This window comes from Caenorhabditis elegans, chromosome IV (assembly GCF_000002985.6).
Source record: "Caenorhabditis elegans chromosome IV".
Lineage (NCBI taxonomy): Eukaryota > Metazoa > Nematoda > Chromadorea > Rhabditida > Rhabditidae > Caenorhabditis > Caenorhabditis elegans.
In genome coordinates, this window is record NC_003282.8 from 4877268 (window position 1) to 4901311 (window position 24044).

The following is a 24044-nucleotide window of genomic DNA, read 5'->3' on the forward strand; positions in this document are numbered from 1 at the left end:
AAAAACGATTCCATTGATTACTTTTTCTCATTTCCGACGCCCCAGTTTTGTCTAGCAGTTTTCTGATAACTGTTTCATATTATATTCAGTGATTATAACTTGTTCTTTCGCTTTAGATATTTACCATTTCAGACATGGAAATCAAAGAATTTGAATCTCTGAAAACACTGATTCAACTGATTTCTTACTGTTTCGCTCTCACTTCAAATACTCTTCTCATCTTTTTAATTGTCACAAAATCACCAAAAAAAATGGGAACTTATCGAAGTCTCATGTGCTACTTCTGCATCATTTCCTTGATTTTCACAACTTTGGATGTCATTGTGAAGCCTGTAAGTTGATGAGAAAATTAACTGATTGGTTTTAATTAAACAACTAGCACTTGTGAAACAGTAATCAATTTTCAGAACATCTACAGCCGAGAAAGTGCATTTTTCATGATGATGGACCTCAGAAATCGAATGTTGCCGAGATATATTGAAGAATGCTTGATGAGTTAGTTTTTATATTAGTTTTGATGATTGGAATTTTAGAATACATCCAAAATTAAATTTTTCAAGTCACAGTGATTTCAATTTAGTGACCAAAACAGCGCACACAATGTTTAAAACTAATTTTGAAATAATTTATAAACCAAATGAAGCATTATTTCTTCGAAAATGTTTTATAAGTGGAGTGCCTTCAGAAATTTATGTTAAAAAGAGAAAATTGGATAAATACAAATTTATATTTTTAATTATAATAGTAAACTTGAACCGCAAGTTAAAAAAAATCCAATTTGACTTTAAATTGCCACCTGCGTCAAAATCTATTGCTGAACATCAATTTTCGACAACAAAAAACTACTAAAACCTAACAATACTTATCCGTTTAAATAATTATTCCATTTTAAAGGTGTTCTTTGTGGATGCTGTGGAATGGCTATTTATGGAATTGCAATCCATTTCGTCTATCGGTATTTTGCATTGGAGAGGTTGGTTCTTTTTGGACAAATAGGCAGAATGTCAGAAAAAGTAAAATATTGTAATTTTTTGGGAATCTATAGCTTGCAAAATTGACAACTTTTTACCCCAAAAATGTGGTTAAAATTCAAAAGTTATCGATATCCTAAGCGCTAATAGTAAGATTTTTTCGGACTGGCATCAGTCTGTTTTCATCGGTTAGGAAACCCCAAATAATACTTTGACTGTTATCTGAACTCTATAAATAAACGTATTGCAACAGCCGAACTGCTATCATCCAGTTAAATATAAAGTGGAGCCAAAAAACAATTGTTCTTCAAATGACAAGAAATAGACCCTAATGACTGAATATGGCTTTAAAATTTTTTTTTTCAAAAATTTCTAAATTTTTAAAAATTTATTCAACTTTCCAAAAATCAAAGAAACGACCGAATTAAATTTGAATCCCCGCGCAAATGAGTGACGTCATTTTTGTGATTTTCTAGTTTTCTGGCTAGGTTTTTCTTGATGTTTTTTTCTCTATTTAATTAGAAACACTGCTTTTCAATTTTTCAAACATTTTTCCGGAAAAAAAATTATAAATAAGATGTCGATTTTAGACTAATTTTGAAATAATATTATTGCAATTTTCAGACAAGGCCGTCTTCGTTTTTTCAAAGGAGCTTATCAAATCTTCTGGTTTTTTATTCCAATATTCGGCTGCCTTAACTGGACATTCATAGCTGGCTACTTTTTTGCTATGAATCCAATTTCTACAGGATACATCGCGTAACTCTCCACCTTTCATTATTTTTTCAAACAATTTTCATATTATTTTAGGCCAATGATTGAGGAAATGTACAATATCTCAATAAATGATGCAGCGTACTCTGCAGCAGTCTTCTGGCCACCCAACGAGCAGGGAGTCGTGGAATTTCATTGGAGATCAGGACTTGGGTTGATCAATTTGGTGACTTCTATGTCATTGTCATTGTCAGTGGTGATATATACTGGAGTGAAGAGTTTGAAGAAAATCAAACAATTATTGGGAAGATTGGAATCAAAGTTTTCGAAAAACTTGCAAATGCAATTGTACAAAGCGTTGGTGGCACAGGTACGAAGATAATCAGAAATCAGAAACAAAACATGGCGTTGATACTTATAAACAGTTTGAAACATGATTAAAATTGTAAAATCTCAAAAACCTTTTTTTTTTGTTTCCTATTGCCTGAAGTGTTAACAATGGTACTGTAACAAGTTGAACTAAATTTTGGAAATTACATATGTTTTTGAATGTTATGTTGTAATGAATTGAATGTAATGAATGTTTTTCAAAAAATATAGCCATTGAATTTGAATTTGCTGCAAGTGTAATGAAACATAATTGAGCAACTTTAAAGAAGTTTTGACTATTTTTGTTTGTATAATTATTTCAAAAACTATCCAGCTCCAAAAAAATAGAAGAACAATGGATTTTCTGTTGATATTTGAAAAATAATTTTTTGATCATGTTTTCTATACGATCATATCTATTTTCACAATTTTTCTGTAGTTTTTCTCTAATTTCAAATTTTTGGATGACTTGAAACGTATAACAATGCTCATTACCAGCTAATATAAACGTTCAATTAACTACATATTATATGCACTTTCATTTTGATCTACTATATAAAGTAGGTGAAGCATAAGAAGATTTCAACTAAACAATTAAAAAAAACATTTAGAAAATCGGACACGGAACATGCTTTTCAATTTAAAAAAAAACATTATAAACCCATAAATTTCCAATTCCAGACCCTGATCCCAGTGCTTTTCATTTTCATCCCATTTGGTATCCTCTTCACTTGTCCTTTATTTCTAATCGATTGTGAATTTCTATCAGCACCAATTACAGTAATCTATGCAGTATACCCTGCTCTGGATCCTCTGCCATGTTTATTTTTTGTCGACAATTACAGAAATTTTATTGCAGGTCTGTGTATTGTTATTTATATTTTTAAAAATGTAATTATTTTCAGGGTTATTTTCAAAAAATAAGAAGAAAATCGCAAAAGTTTCTGTGGTGACAGATGATTGTATCTCGAAGAACATTTATTCGCAGCGATAATTTTTGTGGGAAACCGTTAAGCAAAAATCGAAATGTATTAGACGAAATACAAGTGTTTTGTAAAACTTGGTACGACGAAAATCTACCAAATCCTGTTGGCGACGCAATTATCTTAAACTAACGAAATTTTACCGGAAATCATGCAAATTGTCCATTCGTGATAAATCTAAAACCAGAGACACTTGCAAATTCTGCAACGAATGAACAGCAAAAATTTCCAAAAGGGCATTTTTTGCAAGAATCAGAGTACATACAAGATTTCAGCAAGAAATAACCGAGTAGAGCTAACAAAACGAAAATTCTTTTTAAAAAACATGAATTATGAAAAGTGAGAGCTCACACAAAGCGAATCTGTTGACTCTAAAAATATCTCTTCTTATTCCCCTTCACTCAAATCACTTTACGTGCCTTCAAAAACTGGTTCAGAATCGGGCTGCCAGACGGGTATTGCGTTCCCATCTCGCCGTGCGATTTAATCACAAAAGATCATCGCCCGAACTCATCATATTCAGTTGCAGATCAGAGATTGACCCATACTGAAGACTAAAGTTTTCCACCGCAGTAGATGACCAGTGTAAACCCCGCAGCCGACACAATGCGAGTTCCGCGCGCCACCTTCCTTTGTGTACGTTGTAGGCGGACCGAGGAGTAGTTGAGTGGAAGCGATGTGATGGAGTTGGGGAGACGGAAAGGAGAGAGGCTTTTGAATAGAGATTAATTTCATCAATTAAATGAATAGAAACTACATGCGATCCGTGTGATCCATCAACTTTCATCCGCATGAATAGATATTAATACAAAGTATGAAAAATTAAAAAAAAAAAAATTAAATGAGGTTACAATTTTTAGGCAATCTATCCCATGCTCACATTTCCCATGCACACATTTCCCATGCTGACACTTTCTCCCGTGCATACAAAATTCCCATGCTTACGCCCAGTAGTTCGAGTACTCCCATGCCTACAATTAATTTTTCTCCTTTTTTTCCGTTCCCATGCTGACATTCCCATACATACATTTTCTCCCGTGCATACAAAATATTCTGATGCTTACATCCAGTAGTCGAAGTACTCCTATGCCTACAACTCATTTTTCCCTTTTTTTTCGTTCCCATGCTGACATTCCCATACATACATTTTTTCCCGCGCATACAAAATTCCCATGCTTACATCCAGTAGTCGAACGTTCCCATGCCGACATTCCCACACATACATTTGTTCCCATACTTACAAAAATGTATTCCCATGCCGACATGGAGCATTTTTGTGCTCCAGAAGAGCACAAAGTCAATTTTTTTGCTCATTTTCATTGTATTAGGCTTACTTGACAGCTTTCAGTTACAACTGATCGCTTTTTTTTTTCAAAATGCATTAGTTCTCGATTATGAACAAGGAATTGAAGAAAAATGGGGATGATTGCCTATAGAGTAAAATTTTTTTTTGCTCAAAAAAAATTTTTTTTTTGAAAATTTTTTCTCTTAGGAACATTCCATTTTTTGTTGCATTTTGTAGGAATTCGGAGCTATCCTATAATTTCTACAAATTAGAAAATCCATTTCGCATTATTTCATGTAACTTGAACCTATTGCTTCAAAAATAGCACAGAACGAATGTTGATTCTGTTTCTTTCATTAAAAAATGTGCTACTGTGAATTTTTTCCCACTTCTACGACTTTAAAGGCGCGCGAATTTTCGCGCAATAATCTCGCCACGCGCATCCCATTGATTTGTTGAGCGCTGGCGAGACCAATGACGGGACCATTTTGTATAAATGCGCGCGCCTTTAAAGTCGTAGAAGTGGGAAAAAATGCACAGTAGCACATTTTTTAATGAAAGAAACAGAATCAACATTCGTTCTGTGCTATTTTTGAAGCAATAGGTTCAAGTTACATGAAATAATGCGAAATGGATTTTCTAATTTGTAGAAATTATAAGATAGCTCCGAATTCCTACAAAATGCAACAAAAAATGGAATGTTCCTAAGACACTGCGAAACTCATAACTGCACGGAAACAGCAATATGAACATTTAAAGTTAAAAATAATCGAGAACTAATGCATTTTGAAAAAAAAAGCGATCAGTTGTAACTGAAAGCTGTCAAGTAAGCCTAATACAATGAAAATGAGCAAAAAAATTGACTTTGTGCTCTTCTGGAGCACAAAACTGTTCCATGTCGGCATGGGAATACATTTTTGTAAGTATGGGAACAAATGTATGTGTGGGAATGTCGGCATAGGAACGTTCGACTACTGGATGTAAGCATGGGAATTTTGTATGCACGGGAAAAAATGTATGTATGAGAATGTCAGCATGGGAACGGAAAAAAGGGAAAAAATGAGCTGTAGGCATGGGAGTACTCGAACTACTGGGCGTAAGCATGGGAATATTTTGTATGCACGGGAGAAAATGTCAGCATGGGAAATGTGTGCATGGGAAATGTGAGCATGGGATAGATTGCCCAATTTTTAGATGTTGTTTTTCATATAAAATACCCACGTCATCATATATTTTTCATTTTGTATGTAATTTTGTGTTACTCCCACATTTGCAAAAACATTTTTCTTTTATTTTATGTGATTTTCAATACATTTCCATATCAATATACAGAAGAAATGTTTAATTAGAATTTTTTATAAATCGAATTAAAGAAATGACCAGAAGAATATACAAACTTATACAGTTACATACTGAAATTAAAAAGGTGAAACGGAAATTTTTTGAAAACATTTGGATTTTTAATTCTTATTAATGAGAGTGGGATGTCTGATTTAAATCATGAAGGTAAAACAGTTAAATTTTTTAAAAAACTTTTTTGCAACGAAGTTTTGAATAGCTCAGTCTAACTTGGAAAAAAAAACTAATTTCTACTTTTTTAAATACATTTTTACTTTTCATTCGTTTTCTCAATAAATTCAGATTTTGTTTCCAAAAAACTCACCACAAAAATTCATAAATGTTCATTTTCAAACTTACAAATTTTTTTCTACTTCGAACACAAGAATATTCTGATTGACCTAAAAAGAAATAGTACAATTTTCAATTAAAGAACTTTTTAAACAAAGTAAATTGTGTAGAGCCATAAACAGAAATGCATGAATAGGGGGTAGGCTGGCAGGCGCGTAGGCCTTTTCACGTGCCTTCCGCGAATTTTCTAAAACGCCAATAAAATTTTATATTGTTTCAGTATGTTGACAAATTCCAGCTGCACTGACATCCGCTAATAAAGTATCAACATTAAATTTTAAGAGATTTCCAGTGTTTTTCCTTTTTTTCTGATTATTCACACTTCCGCACTCAACGTATCTCACAGAATACCACGTATTTGCAGTTCTGAATCACATTCTTCTGTCTCTTATCCCCACTCTAGACAGCTATTTGATGAATTTCCTTCCTTTTTCGTATAGCTACCGAAACAATATCTTTTGTTATTGTTCCTTGTATTCACATTTTAACAGCTTCTAGAAAATTAGGTTTTGTGCAATTTGAGCGGAAAATAAGGTTTTGTATTTTGCTTAATGTAGATTGATCTACGAGATAGTGATTTATTTCTCCGTTTCTTGCTTATATTTTTCGTGAAATTTGAAGTAAAATTACTGAAATAGAATATTAAATTAATTTATTAATAAAATTGATCTTCCCTTTGCTGTCCAGAAAATGTGACAAATCATGCTCTTAAATTGGCTAATTTAACACATAATGTTTTTATTCTACAGTTTCATGTTCTCGTCATAATTGCAAATACTTTTCTCCTACAATATCTTTTTTTTCTCTGCTTAAAAATTAAGAATGACGTCACGGATGTTTTTCCACTAGAGTCGCCCTGCAAAATAATTGTGACGTCACATTCTGGAAAAACCACATTTTCCAGAAATCTGCGTTAAAAAACATTAAAAATTTCAACAATAAAAAACGGTTTCATAAATATTACTAATAATCGTTGATAATATGTTCAATTTATTAATTATCAGGTGATCAGTCAAAATGCGAATTTCGAACAATTTAAACCTCCTCCTTCAATGTTCTTCACTCATTTGTGCAATCGTTTTCAACTCACTACTGATCTACTTGATAATCACAAAATCTCCGAAGAAAATGGGAAATTACAAGGCACTCATGATATATTTCTCAACGTTCTCTATGGTTTTTGCAGTGATTGATATGATTGTGCAACCGGTAAGTTCATTAAACTCAGTTTGTTTTAATTTTCAAGTTTGCAGTTCATCCACAGTTACGGATCATGTTTCTTCATGATAATGAGCATCAAAGACTGGCCGTTTACAGTGGAGATGGCTCAGATAGCTTTGAGTAAGTTGTCTGCACTTGTAGGCACTATAATGCCTACCTGCCTGCCTGCCTACAAACCATACTTAAATAACTTTGAGATTAAAAAAAAAGTCATTTAAAAATGATAATTCAAGTTTGGTCTTGAAATTTTTTTTAGCCGATTGAAGCTGATTCTGTTCTCTAGGCAGGTAGACATTTTTCGTGCCTACTTGAAAATCTGAATTGATAAATTTAATTTATTTCACTTTAATTTCAGGCATCCTATGTGGTTGTGGGGGTGTGACCCCTTTCCTGATTGCAATTCATTTCATTTATAGATTTTTTGCTTTGGAGAGGTAACAATGTTTTCATGTTTCACAAAATATATTACAGTTGGTGTTTTTTTAGGAATTCTGAAAATTCACTGTGTTGATTTGATTCACTTTTTATAGCTCATTTTGTTTTGGTTAGATCTCAAAAAATCAAACATTCAGTCGAATTCAGTAAATAATATTTTTCAGAAAAGGAAACCTAAAATATTTCTCCGGAACCTACTTGTTTATGTGGTTCTTGATTCCAATCGCTGGCGGTATTAATTGGTTTCATCTTTCTTGGTTCTACTATAGAAGAAATGATAAAACAACAGAATATATCAAGTAAGAAGTTGTTGAAGATCAAGATATTTTTTTAGAAAAATAATTTTTCAAAATATTAGACTTTTTATTTTTGCTACTACATTCAAACAAATCCAAATACACTTTAAGCGCCCAATTTTTAATTTATAAATTTAAAAAAAACACTGTTTCGGATTGCATTTATTATCCCCAATTAAATCAAAAAGTATTGGATTTGATCCGCGATTTGAATCCGCGAGTTGATAAATCTTCCAACAATGCTGGGTCATCATACAAACTACACAATTTGAAATTTTCAAATTTGGTACCGCATTTTCCTCATTCAAAATTTCACAAAAAATTTGGAACGCTTCACGAATTTGCGTGTCATCCTTGCGCAGGGGCCATGCTAATCTTCTCTGTATTGTTCCAATTTTAGTATATGTTCTCGGAAGAACGAGATTTATGGAAAAACGGGTCGTTTATATAAGGGCTATTTGGATAGTACACGACACTTCCCGGGTTCCGCCACACATTATTATTGGTGGTGGTGTTAGACGGTCTTGTACAAATCACTAAATCTAATTGAACCTGTGTTTCATGCAAAATTTAGAATTTTACTGCTATGATAATTGCTTTTAAGATTGTGAAATCTTTTGAAAAAGTTTTGTCGATTTCTTTCTCGTAAAAAATATAGCTGTTTATGGCATTTTCTATTGAATTGTCATGCAATTCATTATGGCCAGAATAGTATTTCGTTTTTTGAATAGAAGTTCACAATTCACATCACAGTTTGGCCCTCTTTTTAAAAATTAAACTTCATAGAAATTTTTCTAAAGCTGAATAAAACTTATATACAAAACTTCCAACAACATTTGACTATTATATTCAGTTTTTTTCAGGGAAGCAGTATTGGAAAACTTTGGTCTCCACATGAATGAGACCGTCTACTCTGCAGCATTATTTTACCCGGCAGATGAACATGGAGTTCCTAATTTGGATATCAAGATTTTTATCAGTTATGTCATCCTCTCTTTCAGTATGGTAAGAATTTTCAGTAACTTCCAAATAATTATTATTGTCAATTCAGGTAATTCCATTCGCAGTAATGCTTGTTGCCGGGGTGAAGAGCCATTCACAAATCAAAAAATTGATTGAACAAGGAGAATGTGACTACACAAAACGACTACAGTTGCAGCTGTACAAGGCATTACTGGTGCAGGTTGGTTAATTGAAAGACACAAGAAAGACGAACGACGTGAACAACGAAAGAAAAAATAAAGTTTCAAATTTACTACATCATCAAAACAGTTGAAATTATATAAATTTTTATTCGAGGTTTCAGACATTTCTCCCAATCTTCTTGTTCTTCATGCCAATGGGAGCATTGTTCAGTGCTCCACTTTTTCATATTGACATCGGAAGTTGGTCATATCTCACTACATACCTGTATGCTTTGTATCCAGCAGTCGATCCACTTCCAATTATGTTTATAGTACAAGAATATCGAAATGCGTTTATTGGTGAGTTAAATTTTGCTGTTTCAATAAATTGATTTAAACAAAGAATATAACCTGAATTAATTCAGAACTATTCGACTGCTTCCGATGTTCTCCACCTTCTCGAATAGAAGATTCGTCGACAATCAAAAGAGATTCAGAAACTGTATAGAATATTTCTGAGAACTGAATAAAATTTTTTTTAATTGAGAGAGAAAAATTGGAAAGTACGTCAATCGGAAACCAATTGGTAGTAATTTCAAAAAAAATAGCTTGTTGTTTATAAACTTGATAAAACAGATAAAATTGACTCGGAGAAAAATAAAACAGGAGAAAATTTGCTTCAGTTTCACACTTCCAATAAAAACGGAAATAATTTAATACGGAGCAGAACGCTTTGACTTAAAGACATTTACTGTAGCATTAACATTGACATATTTGACAATTGTCACTCTTTGTCCCGGACGTGGCTTCGCATGACATTGTGAACGTGAAGCCGTTGTCTTTCCGAATCCTGGCTTGTTGGTCCTCTTTGTGGTAACTGTGACTTTCCTGTTACGGAATTTGAATCCGGAGAGGACAAGAGCGCTGGCACATTGAGCAAGTTTTAAGAGAGCCATCTCGGCCTCCTCGCTGGTGTGATTGTTGTTGATGGCTTGTGGAGTCATTTTAAAAGTTGTGGATCTGCAAAAAATTAATGAGATTAGTAATCTAAAAAATTAACTTAACAACTGAAAATTGGATCAGTACTATTCAAGTTCACCGAAAGCAAAATATTATATAGGAAAAATGAAACAGGAAAAATTGCGCGAGATTCACAGCAAGAAAAATTAGGTAGGAATGTTTTACGAAAAAAGGTGTTGTAATCTTCAGTTGTTAATTAAAATTAAATTATTAATATGGAAGTTGTGATTTAAAAAAAAGTATAAACAATGCTAATGTTAGTACAGCCTATAAGAAGATATCACAAGTTCTAGAAACTGTTCAAGAATTTTAAAATTATATAAGAAATTATTAATAAAGAGTAAAGAATAGAGGAAAAAATCATCTCAGATTAGACAAACTCTATGAATGAAAAATATTTTCCCTGAATAGAGTATCAGATAAGCAGGAAGAGCTGACCTATATTCCGGATGTACTCGTTTTACAATGTTTTGGGATACTCTGAGTATAGCTGCATGAAGGGAGAGGTGGAGGTTCGATGTGCTAAATAAAGATGACTATTACCACGGACAACAGATCGATAATTAGCGTATAACAAAGTAATACATATTGTATATGGATAAACAACAGCTGAAGAAACAAATTTAAACTACATATTTGACGATTTTTTGACAGTTTTGATATTCACAATAAATGTCAAAAGTTGAAAAAAGTATATGAAACATTACAATACCCTTGTCCATTTTCAAAACTATAAATTTCTGAAATAAAAAAAAACCAATTTAAAAGCAATTCCAAATACTAGAACTTTCCGACAAATCAGCCCAAAGTGGTATTTTTAATTTAACTTCCAAATAAAAACATTTTGAAACATCATTGTTAAAAAAAATATTTCGTCGTTCAAATAGTCTGTTAAATCAGGTGTCAGATAAAAAATTATAAATTATCGTTCACCAAATTACAGTATTCATAAAAACAGAAACTTCTATGGCTTCCGAAAATAAAAAAATGTGGACAACATCTAAAATGTCATTTTTCCCGTCGCTATTTCAAAACTAGTATGATACAGGATTAAAAAAGCTCTTAATAAAATGTAAGTCTTAAAAGTTTCGCAAAAAAGGTTAAGAAACCAGTTATCTAAAATGTGATTCTCAACAAAAGTTGTTTAGTCAATTATGAATGATCTGAAACAGTGAAAAATTATATTAATTTTTAAACATGTATTGCTTTTGACTTGCTTGGTAAATAGGTTTCTTCACTTATAAAATTTTCTATTATTGAAACTTTCCGGGTAGATACCAAAAAAAACAAACTTTGAGAATGAAAAAGGTATTTATCGGAAAACCAATTAGTTATTCATTTTAATTCTCATCTTTTTTCTACTTGAAAAAAATTCAAAGCAACTATACTTTTAAAACGTTTTTTTTCTCAATAAAAAATTTGGTTAATAGCCTTTGAAATCAAAAATTTCAACTGTTTTGAAAACTTGCCAAAAAGCTGCTTACCAAATTGTTTTGATTTTTTTTTCTGTGTTTATTACCCATTAAAACGAAATTTTATTTTGAAAGCTTGTAGTTTTCCTTAATTGCATTGAGTACCTTAAAAACATTCGAGAAAGTTCATTCAGCAACTGCCGAGTTTTTGGACGGAAAATACTATTTTTAATGAACACTGCCTGCCGACAAGGCAATCGTGCCCGCACCTAATTATATGAAAATGTATTAAATTTTAAAGAATCGACTTAATTAAAATAAAATAGTTATCTAAACTGTGAAATCGCGGAGAGCGTGCTTAACAAATGACGGTTGTTTTTAATATTGCCATATGGTTTGGGCACCAAGATGTTTCCTTACGGGGCATGTATCAAAAAAATGTGCAAGGTACGGTTTCAAAATAAGCTTAATAAGTTCCAGCTGCCGATTCATTTCCAATATAAAACTCATCTTCATGAATAGAATAGTATACAAAAGAAGAATATTAATTTATTTCTAACGTATGAAACATAAATAAAATCTACATTCTAAATGAGCCATAACGCGAAGAAATTCTCAGGATTTAGGCATGGCTCACGGAGCTTTAATTAGTTTTGTAACTGCAAACATCCCATCTATCATATTTTATACATATTCAGAATTTCCAGAAGTATCAGTTTGCTTAAACACTAATCAATAATATTTTGAAGTCAATTATCGACTGAAAACAACAAGTATATGTACATCTCCACACTAGTCATAAACTTGGTACATGGATGTAGAATAATCGATTGCAGAGAGCGCGTCAGCTCCGCCCCTTTACCAGTCGACGTGGTACACTATTCAGTCTACTTGAATTATCCTCATTTATACAGTTTCTCTTTCTCCTGATAGGTTGTCATTTTTCTACTCTTTTTTATCTTTTAAATTCTATTCAATATCAGTTAGCTTATGTTCGCTTTTGGTTACTTGATAACTACTAGTAGGGATATGGAAATCATGCTTTATCACAAATAGTTGAAACGGGAAAATTTCTAAAGTTTTACGTTTACTATTGGTACTTTCGCAGCAACTTTCCTATTTTTCCAGATCCTATAATTAAAATGGCTCCACAACGCAGCAACAATAGCAACGAGGACTTCGTTACTGCAGAAGAAATGGAGCTCCTGAAGCAAGCTCTAAGTGCATCAAAGAAGTATATGGCTCCGACCGCGGAGGAGCAAGAAAAAACCGACGCTAGATCGGTTTATGTCGGAAATGTTGACTGGAAATCGACAGTTTCAGAAATTGAGGAGCATTTTGCAGTTTGTGGAAAAGTTGCTCGAGTGACTATCCCAAAAGATAAATTCACTGGGTATCAGAAAAAGTAAGCTAATAACTTGTTTCTTCAAATTGTACTTATTAATTTAAATTTTCAGCTTTGCCTTTGTGGAGTTTCAAAAGTTGGAGAGCGTTCAATTGGCTCTAGTGTTGTCTGGAACAATGTTCCGTAACCGAAAAATCATGGTGACCCTCAAAAGGACAAATAAACCAGGAATGGGAAGAACTGCTACTGCACAAAAACCAGCTCATTTTGCAAAGAGCTCACATGGCAAACCCGGCTCACATCAAGGAGTCACTGTAGTCAAGTACGTGTATGTGAATGCTCCGATCAATGGCTCGCGTTCAAAGAGATTCGCTCCCTATTAATAATTTTAGGAACAATTTCTTGCTTTAAATTTTGATTTTCCTGTGCCTTTTCTCCTGTATTTTCATTTTCAAAAACTCCGTGATTCCTTGAAAACGATTCTTGCGGTATCTTTTTGTAACTTTTTTCTGTAATTCGAAACGTGTAATATATTATAATAAATCTTTTTCAAATTTATATTCTCTTGACAATAAAAAAATAACTAACTTAAGTTATCGAAAAAATTAGTGAATGACAAATTAAATAAATAACAATTATCAAAAGGAATTGAAACATACGTGACCCTAGTTCGTAAACAGTCTCCTCCGGAAGATCTTCACTCAAAAATCTCAGTACGAAGTTTTCGAAATGCTTTTTCGAAACTCTCTTCTGTTCCTTTGTCTATCCGTCTTCATTTGCATTGCCGACGCTGGAAGAATCCATGAAAAGCTGAAAAAAGTGGGAAAGAGGTTCTGGAATATTCAACCGACCGAAGAAGACAGTGAGTTAATTTACAGGAAGATGAGATTGTCAGGCAGAAAATTAAAAAAACAACTAAATTCTGAAAGTATTGCAATTCCATTAAAAAATTGTAGGCAGGTATGAAGGTAGCGTTTCCGCTTACCTCATGCCTATCTGCTCCCTGCAAACATAACATGCATCATGCTTACCTCTTGTTGCCTACGTGCCTACAATCTTGCCAATTATCACATAATTTACTGTCTGATTCCGCCTACCCTTGTGTCCTACTTGAGTCGGACGGCGTCCCTACCTCACGCCTGTCTAAAAAGCGGACAAGAAACGTGCGATTCCGTCAAGTTTTCCACCCCAACTTACCGTATTTCTGGTACAAAAACCTACACCGATTGAAAAACGTGGCAAAAATATGTTAACTATAGTGTATACATTAATGTATTTTCCAGAAAATTTCCATTTCAATTTCATTTTATTTCAGTTTACCAGGACAAGCTCTGGCACTGGAACGACCAACCAGACGATGTGATTAATGAAACAAAATGGTTCGAGGCACGTGTCATTGCTGGAAATATGGTTGAAATGTCATCGGCTGAAAACAAAAACTACAAATTGGCAAAAGCATTCATCGAGAAGATTTCGGACCCGGATATGGAAGTGGAAATTTGTGGATCAGAAACTAAATTGAATTCTTGTGAGTTTAAACTTTGAAATATTATTCTAATTATTATAATACTTGCAGTTCAATACGATATGTACATGGATCGAGAGAGTTTGAAGTACAAAGAAGTGGTTGATCTTCAAGCAATCAATTATCGTGTTGTCGGTTCTACAAAAGAAACTCTGGTTGTTGAGTTGAGATTTGATCAAGTTGGAAAAGACGAATCAAAGACAACATTTATCTACACACTGACAACGAAAATTTCGGTATTTGAAATTTAGGAGAGAAACAGTGTTTTATATTTTTACCATATTTCAGTTTGATAACAAGTTTAGTCGTTTTGTGATCACTAAAATTCAACAAGGTGGTAGCTGTGAAGATCATGGAATTGTTGGATTTGCAATGCTCGATCAAGAAACGAATCCGGAAAGTTTGAAGACTGACCCAAGTGTCCAAGGACTATTCAACCTGCTCATTCCAAAATACTTTAAATTTATCGAGAAAGACTCCAAGAGTATTCCTAAAGCGTGGATGCACGCTCTGGACATGGACGAAACGGACATTGAGGTTTTCCGTGCTCGGGAAAGTGCTCCTGTCAAATACACAAGACGTTAGTTACACTGGTTTTTAGACTCAATCAAAAATGGACAACTGAACAATACAAATGTCAGTTGCTTTTGTTTTGTCCGTGTTTTTTCGGAACATGTATTTTTTTTAGAAAAATTTTCCACTTTTTCGACATTAATTTCAAACAGAAAACAACGAGCAATTTTGTTAAATTAAGTTAAACTAACTAGTTAAAGTAAGCACAAAAAATAAGAATTCTCAACAACAATTTATATATATACATTTTTTGGAAATAGCCCTAGTTTCAATGCCTAAATTTCAGTTCAATTCATATATTTCTATCTTCGATTCGCCATAATGTGGCATCCAAAACTGGGAGATCAGGATTATATGTCAATTCAAATGTTGAGTCAAGACGAGAGCACTTTATCTGCAAGAGTAACGATGAAGCTTCAAATTGGAAGAAATAAAACAGCTCTTGTACATGAGTGGAATTTCAAGATAACTGCCAAATATGTAATTTTAGATGCGATTTTTCAAATTTAGTAAAATATAAATTTCCAGAATCAACGTGACAACAAAAAGTGGTACATCACGGGTCTCGAGTTCTTGTGTCCCCCAACAATTACCGATTATATGGATCTGTCTCTGCTAGCATATCGTGAAGTGGTAGCTGAAAAGTTCTTATTGTCTTTGAATAGTCAGGTTGAACCTGTAAAATGGTATTCTTCGATGGAATTTTTGAGATATTTCACCAAGTATGGAGAATTTACATCTGAAACTTGTAATACTGGAGAAGTTGTGACTAAAGATGATTTGAGTAGGTTTTTGAATATATTGTTGTTTTTTGGCGTTACCGATGAATGGGCGTGCTGGGTGTGTGAAAATTTCTGAAACCACCATCGAATAAAAAAAGGAACAGATTCTCTTAGGAGTAGAATTTTTGAGGAGTAGAGGAGTAGAATTGAGGAGTAGAGGAGTAGAAATTAGGAGAGAAAACATTATTCCCAGCGAAGTTGATTTTACGTAACAATTTAAATCCACATTTTGCTCTTATTTTCGTTATAAAATTGCCGTTTTAGCAACCCAGTCAATTGAAAATTTCCATTAAAAAACAACAGTTTAGAAAATCACAAATTTCCGCCCCGAATTAATTAATTCAGAAGGCCTTCACTATACTTGAAGCTTAAGGACTCAAGGACTCCTTGGATTGAAGCTTATAATTTTGAAAAAAACATTTTCCGTTTCAGCTCCTCTAAATATAAAGTCTTATTCAATTTTCAAGCTAATATCAACCTTTCTCACATTTATCGGAGTTTTTGTACTGTCTTTCTGATTTAATAGCAAGTTGTTAAAAATTTTCTTCATTCTTTTTTCTTACACTCACTATTTCTCCTTTAGCTTTGCAAATCTCCTTCTTCTTTTCAGAAAATCTCGAGACTTCAATGTTTTCATCCGACGCCTTGTACAACATTACTATTCATGTAAATAGTTCAAATATGGATACCGTTTCAAATATCAAATTTGTTTTCAGAAATACAAGATTGACTACACAGACATTCCACTACCAGCCACCGAAACAACACACTTCAAAATGGGAACTCGCGCAAAAGGATATTATAGCACTGCTGGCATCAACTGTAACTGGCATCAACTTGATTGGGATTTTGATATCGAATGGGTTTGTTGGAATTAGTTATTACTGTAGAAATTAGTCGTCGCGTTCAGGATAAAATGCATCAGTTCTACTACATTAAATACTTAAAAATGTCCTGCCCAAAAGGAATGAGATTGGCAGAAGACGATTATTTGAAGGTGTCTCCTGATTCTAAAGAATTGAATTATTGAAAGAGAACCCCAATGTCACTTTACTTGTAATAAATTTATTTTTCAAGCTGTGTTACTTTTGATAAGTCTACAGTTCTCTCTTGCAATGACGACCTCGCCATTTGATTTTTAAGAGTTTTCGTTATTTTTTATTGGTTTGAAAATTTGATATGCCTTATAAAAAAAAGAAAAAAAAAAGAGAATCCATTCTGTTGATGTCAAACTTATGCCGTCAGTGAAATGTGTTATACCAACTTTAGTTATTTGACAACATTGTGTTGCAGTTATAATTCGAGAAAATGAAACTGGAGAAATAGTTTTTTTTTCACAAATATGTAATTATTTTAAACTTTAATTTGTTGAATCACAACATGGCAGCCAATCCTCTGGTGGTCTGAAAAAATACATTTAAATGTTACTTTTACAACTAACCACCTCGAACTGTAGACTCTTATTTGAATGTCTTGAAATGTTAAATATGAGTAATTCAGGGTCATGTTATAGATGACTGGATCAAGATCAAACCACTCTTCTCGGTTGATTTCGTATTTCTGAAATAACTAAACAACTGCATTAATTTCTAATCTATATATGTACTTCTATAGAAATCATACACTTGATGGGAGAGAAGTACTCTAGTGTGATTTCAAATTCATTCTACGATTATTTTATTCAAAAAAAAAACCAACCTGTCCATTTGAAATCAGAAAATGATTTGAAGATCTAGATTTTGCGTTGTACCATGAAAGATTGATAGATCTGAATGTGTCAATGGGTCCTAGAAATAGTATGAATTTTATAAAAATCCAGCAAAAAACTCAAAATACCGTGATCTTGAACAGTTACTACAAAATAAAATCTTCCACTGAAAGGTACAGATAATGAAGGCAAAACGAGTGACCCGAGACCAGAAACGCGTGGATTTACTGAGTAGATTGGATATGGAGTACCAGATATTGGTAAGGAGCCAACAATCTAAAAATACTCGAATATTTTAAATTGTTTCATGATGTAGATAAGAAAGATGATCGGTTTGCACGGGGTTTCGAAATTCAATGTAAAAAGAGTTTTTTTTTGACTGTTTCAGCTTGTTTATATAAATGTTTTAAACGTTAAGAACATCAGTAGACGCCATCCTCCAAATACAAATAATAATCATGAAGAAATCCTACTTCTGATTATTGTGCATAGTTTTTCAAGATTTAAAAGTTTTACTTAATAACAATTGTTTTTGGGAAATACCCTTTTTTTATCGAAAACTTAAAATTTTTCTCGACTGTTTCACATCATTAATATAAACATTTATAATCTAAAAACTGCATTGACTAATAGTAAGCAAAATTGCATAATTTACAGTTACTGTCTCACCTGATGCATATGGTAAACTTTTCCGACTGTTTCATCTTGTTGAACCTTAGGAACATCAGTTTCATATAAATAAAAAATTGATAAAAATTATGTAACAATTATTTCAGAAAATTGTGCATGGAATCAACATGGCTTTTCAAGATTAAAATTTTTAATTTATATTTGGTACTTGTGTATATCCGCCATTTTAGAAATGAATTGAATAAATGAAATGGCGGGGATGTAATATACAAGTACCGAATCTTTTATTTGGGAAAAATTATTTTTTAATCGAGAAAAATAAATTTTTCTCGACTGTTTCAACTTCTTAATATAAGTGTCTAGAATCTACATGTGACAGTAAATGCCAACCATCATAATATTTGGAAGAAATATTTATGAAATCGCTTACTTCTGAAAATTGCGAATCTTCCTGAAAAGCACATATTCCGTTTGTTCGGGATGTTAATTTGTATAGTGCTTTTGATTGAGTACCACCAGATGGAAATACACTTGAAATCACATGAACTATTCCATGATGTTCTTGAACTTTCCTCGATACTTCTAAAATTTTTAACTCGTTTGGGTAACGTTTTGATAGAATCAGAACAATTGATCCGCAAACGGGAACTTGATTATTTGAGTAGAATTTCTAAAAAAATAAAGTCATTTTGGAAAAGTGAATAATGTTACACCAACATCAATAGTTTTCAACGAGTCACTTCCTGTTGCATTGTTGCCGAATCCAAGTGAAGAATCGGGTAGTTTTGAGAAGACTGATGACGTTGCATTTCTGAATTAAAATCAATAAAATTTGACATATGTATGAAAATTTATTTAATTTTTAACATGTACCAAATTTTGCAGCAGTTGTGCACAACAATTCTAAGGTTAACAAGTATAGAAAAAAACAAAGCACCAACTACTATTCCAGAAAAGACTTAGATTTTATATATTGTTTGAAACAAACAATTTTTTTCGACATTTCACAACTAAACTTCTTGAAATTAATGGTTAAACATTTTACAACAAAGTCTACTTTTAAACAAATGTGTATTAAAAAAATCAGTTTTTAATTTTTGCAAACTTACAAATAACTATAGTGAAACAGTATTTCTTCTTCCTGACGAACATCAAATCTCACATTTGCAAAAACTAAAAAATGGGAATAAAATCCAAAATCTGCAGTATTCCAGACATTTTTCACAACATTTCGATCCAAATCATTTGAATATGCAAACAAAATTGCGATTCGGTCGCCCGGCTTACAATGGATATTTTCTAAAATAAACTGCAATATTTGAAACAAGTTTAGTATTTTCTTTAATTTTTGGAATAAAAATTGGTTGTATGCTTCTGGTTTGTTTTTTGTTTCTGAAAAGTTGGATTTAGTCAAAATATTGCGGAGAAATAGTAGGTAAGCAAAGTTCTGGAATGCCTTATCAGTAGAATCACCCGCCATTGGCAAATTTCTTTCAAACGTGTGTCATTGTTTGATTAGAATTTTTTAAAGGTTATGCATATTATAAATCATATACTGGAACAGAAAATTACGAATATGTTTCAATTGCATTCCTCAACACTAGTTGTTGTAAAAAGTAGTTGAATTTTGTAAATTTGTTGAAACTGAGAATTTTTTTTGAAACTCACCGAAAACTTTCAAAAGCCATTAACATATCAGGAAAAAATCATATAAAAATAAAATGGTACTCACACAAAGCACCTGAGAAGAAAATGAAATAATAATAACTTTAGCGACTCAAGAATTAGTTGAACAAATATTCTTATCTACACCAGATTAAATATTTTATGCAAAAGGAAGAAAATGGGTATTTGAATGTTTACGATTAATAGACCACTTTTATTATGTTGTTGTAAAATGCAAATTTCAAATTCAAACATTTATGGCCCTACTTTGCACAATTTTCAATATGATACAAAATTGCTGTTTTAAAGCTGTAAAGCGCACTGTATGCAGTAAGTGATGATTATCATTGTTTTTACAATCCAATGAGAACATTGAATAGTGTGTATTTACATTAACTAATTAAAACAGCAGAAAATTTTTTTTAAAAATTCATACAGAGCAATTATTTAAGTTGTAAGCACAAGTTAGAATTTTTAAATACGGCTGCAATCTCAGAGTTTCAAACACGTTCACATGTATTAAAAAATTGCGTTTAATTTTCTATGAGTTTAATTTTTTTAACTGGATACTTGTGATTGTTTTTCTTAACACTTTATTTTTGAATATGACCATCATTACCTATATATAAAAAAAATAGTGTCCGTTTGTTAAGAAATGACGTCATAGCTTACAAAGGCAAGGCGTTTTCGGCTGTTGGAGGGATATTAGTTTGGGGTTAGTAGGGGGATATGGGCGGGGTACTGTAGTAGTACTGTAGGAGTACTGTAGGAGTACGGTAGGATTACTGTAGTTTAGGAAAAATTGAGTTTTTGTCTTTTGAAGAGGAAAATTCTTTTTTTGTAAAATTCTAGAATGTTCCAGAACCTACTGGAAAATTCTGGAATGTTCCAGAACTTTCTAGAAAAATCGAGAAAATTCTGGAATGTTCCAGAACCTTCTGGAAAATTCGAAAAAATTCTGGATTGTTCTAGAACCTGCTGGAAAATTTTAAAAAATGTTGTTCCGAGATCTTCGTGGAGAAACCCATCGTGGCGAGACCCATCGTGGTGAGACCCGTCGTGGTGAGATCCATCGTGGCGAGACCCACCGTGGTGTGACACATCGTGGTGAGACCCATCGAGGTGAGACCCATCGTGGTGAGACCCATCGTGGTGAGACCCATCGTGGTGAGACCCATCGTGGTAAGACCCAAAATTTTGGCGGGAAATTTTAATTTTCTGTGAAAAATATTTTGGAGGGAAATTTAAATTTTCTGAAAATTCTAAAACTCTGGAAATCTAGAATCTTCTGGAAATTTCGAAAAAATTCTCGAATGTTCCAGAACTTTCTAGAAAAATCGAGAAAATTCTGGAATGTTCCAGAACCTTCTGGAAAATTCGAAAAAATTCTGGATTGTTCTAGAACCTGCTGGAAAATTTTAAAAAATGTTGTTCCGAGATCTTCGTGGAGAGACCCATCGTGGCGAGACCCATCGTGGTGAGACCCGTCGTGGTGAGATCCATCGTGGCGAGACCCACCGTGGTGTGACACATCGTGGTGAGACCCATCGAGGTGAGACCCATCGTGGTGAGACCCATCGTGGTGAGACCCATCGTGGTGAGACCCATCGTGGTAAGACCCAAAATTTTGGCGGGAAATTTTAATTTTCTGTGAAAAATATTTTGGAGGGAAATTTAAATTTTCTGAAAATTCTAAAACTCTGGAAATCTAGAATCTTCTGGAAATTTCGAAAAAATTCTCGAATGTTCCAGAACTTTCTAGAAAAATCGAGAAAATTCTGGAAGAGTATGTGTCTCTTTTAATGGTGCTAGTCGTTGCCCGCGCCGTAGGCGCGGTCAGCGGCTGGTTCTAAATAAGTTTTTGAAACAGTAAAAATAGTTTTAAAAAATGCTTATTTGAGCACAACATCGTTGGAGAATTTAACATTTTAGAATTTTATTGAATTACGCAGTGATTTTAGAATATATTCCGAAAAAGGATTTATGTTTGAAAAATGAGTAACTATCACATATTATTGTATTCTCGACTCATAAAAAATAACACAAAGCCGGAAAAAAAACATTCTGTAAAAATTAATTTAAAAAAAATACTAATTTTAACAGCGCTCAAACATTTCAACCATTTTGCTTGAAACGTTCAAAATAAACTTTTTGATTGTTTAATGACCTCACGATATTTAATAATGACCTCACGTGACCAGCCTAACCCCTCCTCCTTCCCCCCCCCTTCAGATTAATCGATAATCAAAAAATCAGTATTCAATCGATTCCTTGGCGAATCCTCAGTTTTTGGCTTCGCGGTTGGACTAGCAAATCGGAGATTTGCTAGGCTTCGCAGTTTGATTCGGCGTAGAGTAACTCAAGAATAATTCGCTTTATTAAAGTTTTGTCAAGTGTTGAGTAAATGGCAAGTAAATGTGCTGAAGTTTGTCAAGGCCGACCAAATTTAGTGTAATATTAATTTTAGAAATTAAAATTTCCACTTTTCAAATTTTTTTGCTTAAAATAGGCTTAACAGTTGTCCAACGCTTCTATGTGTATTTGGGCCTGCGGCCTCAACCTGAATTATTTAGCTAAGAATAGGCTCAACAGTTGTCCATCGCTTCTCAGTATTTTCGGGCCTATGGCCCTCAACATGAATTATTGGGCTCAGAACAGGCCTAAAAGTTGTCCAACGCTTCTATGTGTATTTGGGCCTGCGGCCTCAACCTGAATTATTTAGCTAAGAATAGGCTCAACAGTTGTCCATCGCTTCTCAGTATTTTCGGGCCTATGGCCCTCAACATGAATTATTGGGCTCAGAACAGGCCTAAAAGTTGTCCAACGCTTCTGCGTCTATTTGGGCTTGCGACACTCAACCTGAATTATTTAGCTAAGAATAGGCTCAACAGTTGTCCATCGCTTCTCAGTATTTTCGGGCCTATGGCCCTCAACATGAATTATTGGGCTCAGAACAGGCCTAAAAGTTGTCCAACGCTTCTGCGTCTATTTGTGCTTGCGACACTCAAACTGAATTATTTAGCTAAGAATAGGCTTGACGGATCTCCAACACTTCTTCGTGTATTCGGGCCTGCGGCCCTCAACTCGAGTCAATTGAGTTTGTCGGACACATGTTCGAAAAGTGCGGCCCTCAATTAGATTAGGGAAAAAGTAAAAATCTCGAAAAGTCTTCAAAATTGCGTTTTCCTCACGTTGTTAAAAATAAAAAATGAAAATTATCGAATTCATCCCCAAAAATAGAGAAAGAGAGAGAGTGGTAGAAAAGTTTTTCACGTTTAATCAATCTTTTTGATTTTGCAAAAATTGAATGATGGCCTACATTTTGGAAAGTGGGCCAATTTTTTTCAAAATAGTTTCAAAAAATTGGAAATACGAAGTTCTCTCTTGCGCACAACTTGGAACCAAATGCCAGAAAAACTGAAGATTTGGGACTGAAAAACATAAAACTCTTCAGTACAAAGAAAATATTCAATTTTCGCGGTCTCCAGAAACCCGCGCAAATCAGTGTTCTACCCTTCCCAAAATTAATCCCCTCAATAATGACCATGGTGGGGCAACTATTTTTGAGTCATTCGCACTTAGTGAATGCAAAAGCGCCAGCTATGAGCCAAGTTATTAAAGCTCAAAGTTTGTACATTTTTGTCGGACACCCCATGTCGAAAACGTGCCCTTATTTTTTATTTCTGTCAAGAATGCAATTTCAGGATTTAATATAGGAAGAGGCAGAAACAACACAGAATAGCAGTCCTCCATTTGGTCCGGCCGTGGTTTTGGATTTGGTTTTTGATGGGTATTGGCCAAAAGTTTGTAAATCAGAGAATGAGCTCCCACGTGAAACCCGCACCGTGCTCGCCAGATTGCGATATGGCCACTCAAGACTATGTGGAGCTTATGTTGCCAAAATCGAGAACAAAAGCATTTCCTCTGCAGGAAATGTAGAGGTGTGGAGGGTGACGTGAATCACCTTTTGACCTGCATCTCCTCGGTCCCTCAACTCCCGAAGGACCTTTCGGAGAAGCCGGTGGAAGTGGCCGAGACCCTGGGTCTCTCCACGATCCCTCCGACCCGGGAGGAATCGGAACCACCCCTTCATGAAAACCTGGACCACGGATTTTTGAATTTGCACAACAATAACAACACAGCAATGCTAGTTGCAAATTGTTTGCGGTGAGTTTTTCAGATTTATCTTACAGGTATAGCATTTTTGCTGCAACGCACAAAATGAATTTTGCTTTTTGTTCTTTTCATCCTTCAACAACGTGAATTTCAGACGTTCCGATGACATTTGATGATGATG

The 24044-nt window shown here is 33.6% G+C and overlaps 5 protein-coding genes, 44 non-coding genes and 1 pseudogene across 51 annotated transcripts; 23 read left to right on the forward strand and 27 right to left on the reverse strand.

Annotated features, from left to right (window-relative positions):
- Positions 1-134: 134 nt before the first annotated feature.
- str-170 (Serpentine receptor class r-10) lies at positions 135-3048 on the forward strand (the record flags this gene model as incomplete). Its single annotated transcript, NM_068262.1, has 7 exons — positions 135-332; positions 408-495; positions 895-973; positions 1596-1730; positions 1782-2055; positions 2736-2913; positions 2960-3048. The coding sequence occupies 7 exons, from the start codon at positions 135-137 to the stop codon at positions 3046-3048; spliced, it is 1041 nt and encodes a 346-aa protein (NP_500663.1).
- 21ur-10013 lies at positions 328-348 on the reverse strand. Its single transcript, NR_053256.1, has one exon.
- On the reverse strand, positions 329-349 carry 21ur-11858. Its single transcript, NR_053257.1, has one exon.
- 21ur-4189 lies at positions 580-600 on the reverse strand. The gene has a single exon (NR_053258.1).
- Positions 581-601, reverse strand: 21ur-11972. The gene has a single exon (NR_053259.1).
- On the reverse strand, positions 854-874 carry 21ur-11519. Its single transcript, NR_053260.1, has one exon.
- Positions 1157-1177, reverse strand: 21ur-9908. Its single transcript, NR_053261.1, has one exon.
- On the forward strand, positions 1234-1254 carry 21ur-10439. Its single transcript, NR_053262.1, has one exon.
- Positions 2053-2073, reverse strand: 21ur-12940. The gene has a single exon (NR_053263.1).
- On the reverse strand, positions 2054-2074 carry 21ur-7444. The gene has a single exon (NR_053264.1).
- Positions 3049-3470: 422 nt separating the features above from the next.
- On the reverse strand, positions 3471-3583 carry T08B6.64. The gene has a single exon (NR_053265.1). It is a non-coding gene; the product is annotated as a small nucleolar RNA T08B6.64 (small nucleolar RNA).
- A 2188-nt stretch (positions 3584-5771) lies between these two features.
- Positions 5772-5792, reverse strand: 21ur-1541. Its single transcript, NR_053266.1, has one exon.
- Positions 5793-6268: 476 nt separating this feature from the next.
- Positions 6269-6289, forward strand: 21ur-12544. Its single transcript, NR_053267.1, has one exon.
- Positions 6290-6396: 107 nt separating this feature from the next.
- On the reverse strand, positions 6397-6417 carry 21ur-14710. The gene has a single exon (NR_053268.1).
- Positions 6418-6802: 385 nt separating this feature from the next.
- On the forward strand, positions 6803-6823 carry 21ur-8170. The gene has a single exon (NR_053269.1).
- A 182-nt stretch (positions 6824-7005) lies between these two features.
- Positions 7006-7026, forward strand: 21ur-8251. Its single transcript, NR_053270.1, has one exon.
- On the forward strand, positions 7017-9595 carry str-166 (Serpentine receptor class r-10; the record flags this gene model as incomplete). Its single annotated transcript, NM_068263.4, has 8 exons — positions 7017-7220; positions 7265-7352; positions 7588-7666; positions 7832-7966; positions 8827-8968; positions 9015-9146; positions 9270-9447; positions 9513-9595. The coding sequence occupies exons 1-8, from the start codon at positions 7029-7031 to the stop codon at positions 9593-9595; spliced, it is 1029 nt and encodes a 342-aa protein (NP_500664.1). The 5' UTR covers positions 7017-7028.
- On the forward strand, positions 8155-8175 carry 21ur-8864. The gene has a single exon (NR_053271.1).
- T08B6.63 lies at positions 8269-8382 on the forward strand. Its single transcript, NR_053272.1, has one exon. It is a non-coding gene; the product is annotated as an Unclassified non-coding RNA T08B6.63 (non-coding RNA).
- Positions 8282-8382, reverse strand: T08B6.62. Its single transcript, NR_053273.1, has one exon. It is a non-coding gene; the product is annotated as a small nuclear RNA T08B6.62 (small nuclear RNA).
- On the forward strand, positions 9001-9021 carry 21ur-15184. The gene has a single exon (NR_053274.1).
- 21ur-6392 lies at positions 9169-9189 on the reverse strand. The gene has a single exon (NR_053275.1).
- On the forward strand, positions 9251-9271 carry 21ur-13801. The gene has a single exon (NR_053276.1).
- On the forward strand, positions 9508-9528 carry 21ur-7495. Its single transcript, NR_053277.1, has one exon.
- Positions 9509-9529, forward strand: 21ur-4152. Its single transcript, NR_053278.1, has one exon.
- Positions 9596-9655: 60 nt separating the features above from the next.
- Positions 9656-9676, reverse strand: 21ur-1583. Its single transcript, NR_053279.1, has one exon.
- A 124-nt stretch (positions 9677-9800) lies between these two features.
- Positions 9801-10091, reverse strand: T08B6.1 (60S ribosomal protein L35a; the record flags this gene model as incomplete). The annotated part of the gene is made up of 1 exon (NM_068264.6): positions 9801-10091. One exon carries the CDS (start codon positions 10089-10091, stop codon positions 9801-9803), a length of 291 nt encoding a protein of 96 aa, NP_500665.2.
- Positions 10092-10154: 63 nt separating this feature from the next.
- 21ur-11720 lies at positions 10155-10175 on the reverse strand. Its single transcript, NR_053280.1, has one exon.
- A 719-nt stretch (positions 10176-10894) lies between these two features.
- 21ur-5728 lies at positions 10895-10915 on the reverse strand. The gene has a single exon (NR_053281.1).
- Positions 10916-11213: 298 nt separating this feature from the next.
- On the reverse strand, positions 11214-11234 carry 21ur-7569. The gene has a single exon (NR_053282.1).
- Positions 11235-11604: 370 nt separating this feature from the next.
- On the forward strand, positions 11605-11625 carry 21ur-12589. The gene has a single exon (NR_053283.1).
- Positions 11626-12017: 392 nt separating this feature from the next.
- Positions 12018-12038, forward strand: 21ur-15292. Its single transcript, NR_053284.1, has one exon.
- A 478-nt stretch (positions 12039-12516) lies between these two features.
- Positions 12517-12537, reverse strand: 21ur-8691. Its single transcript, NR_053285.1, has one exon.
- Positions 12538-12645: 108 nt separating this feature from the next.
- On the forward strand, positions 12646-13419 carry sgnh-1 (RRM domain-containing protein). The gene is made up of 2 exons (NM_068265.5): positions 12646-12924; positions 12977-13419. Exons 1-2 carry the CDS (start codon positions 12662-12664, stop codon positions 13245-13247), a joined length of 534 nt encoding a protein of 177 aa, NP_500666.2. The 5' UTR covers positions 12646-12661; the 3' UTR covers positions 13248-13419.
- On the reverse strand, positions 12666-12686 carry 21ur-4153. Its single transcript, NR_053286.1, has one exon.
- A 36-nt stretch (positions 13420-13455) lies between the features above and the next one.
- 21ur-5688 lies at positions 13456-13476 on the reverse strand. Its single transcript, NR_053287.1, has one exon.
- A 99-nt stretch (positions 13477-13575) lies between these two features.
- Positions 13576-16818, forward strand: T08B6.9 (uncharacterized protein). Its single transcript, NM_001028195.2, has 9 exons — positions 13576-13726; positions 14180-14392; positions 14441-14625; positions 14678-14969; positions 15249-15442; positions 15491-15746; positions 16355-16410; positions 16461-16607; positions 16655-16818. Exons 1-9 carry the CDS (start codon positions 13594-13596, stop codon positions 16772-16774), a joined length of 1596 nt encoding a protein of 531 aa, NP_001023366.1. The 5' UTR covers positions 13576-13593; the 3' UTR covers positions 16775-16818.
- A 149-nt stretch (positions 16819-16967) lies between these two features.
- 21ur-10686 lies at positions 16968-16988 on the reverse strand. Its single transcript, NR_053288.1, has one exon.
- Positions 16989-17102: 114 nt separating this feature from the next.
- T08B6.2 lies at positions 17103-19776 on the reverse strand (annotated as a pseudogene). 2 transcript variants are annotated; one of them is made up of 9 exons: positions 19751-19776; positions 19299-19381; positions 19192-19255; positions 18800-18893; positions 18513-18752; positions 17581-17728; positions 17443-17531; positions 17189-17304; positions 17103-17147 (listed from the first exon to the last, which is right to left on the reverse strand). In that variant, coding segments are annotated over exons 1-9 (905 nt in total). The 2 variants fall into 2 exon arrangements; another variant differs by having other exon boundaries at positions 19192-19381.
- On the reverse strand, positions 17160-17180 carry 21ur-14175. Its single transcript, NR_053289.1, has one exon.
- Positions 17798-17818, forward strand: 21ur-5686. Its single transcript, NR_053290.1, has one exon.
- 21ur-756 lies at positions 17879-17899 on the forward strand. The gene has a single exon (NR_053291.1).
- 21ur-5759 lies at positions 18076-18096 on the forward strand. Its single transcript, NR_053292.1, has one exon.
- Positions 18159-18179, forward strand: 21ur-13131. The gene has a single exon (NR_053293.1).
- On the forward strand, positions 18162-18182 carry 21ur-14911. Its single transcript, NR_053294.1, has one exon.
- Positions 18224-18244, forward strand: 21ur-10989. The gene has a single exon (NR_053295.1).
- On the forward strand, positions 18462-18482 carry 21ur-1302. Its single transcript, NR_053296.1, has one exon.
- Positions 19662-19682, reverse strand: 21ur-152. Its single transcript, NR_053297.1, has one exon.
- A 313-nt stretch (positions 19777-20089) lies between the features above and the next one.
- On the reverse strand, positions 20090-20110 carry 21ur-3978. The gene has a single exon (NR_053298.1).
- On the reverse strand, positions 20091-20111 carry 21ur-10939. Its single transcript, NR_053299.1, has one exon.
- Positions 20112-24044: the final 3933 nt, after the last annotated feature.

What these genes read in the sequence shown, in the direction of transcription:
- sgnh-1 (NM_068265.5), top strand. Translation starts at nt 12,662, where the DNA reads ATGGCTCCACAACGCAGCAACAATAGCAACGAGGACTTCGTTACTGCA. An exon ending in TTCACTGGGTATCAGAAAAA is followed by an intron (nt 12,925 to 12,976) that starts GTAAGCTAATAA and finishes TTAAATTTTCAG; the next exon opens with CTTTGCCTTTGTGGAGTTTC.
- T08B6.9 (NM_001028195.2), top strand. Translation starts at nt 13,594, where the DNA reads ATGCTTTTTCGAAACTCTCTTCTGTTCCTTTGTCTATCCGTCTTCATT. An exon ending in TCAACCGACCGAAGAAGACA is followed by an intron (nt 13,727 to 14,179) that starts GTGAGTTAATTT and finishes ATTTTATTTCAG; the next exon opens with TTTACCAGGACAAGCTCTGG. An exon ending in TCAAGATAACTGCCAAATAT is followed by an intron (nt 15,443 to 15,490) that starts GTAATTTTAGAT and finishes ATAAATTTCCAG; the next exon opens with AATCAACGTGACAACAAAAA.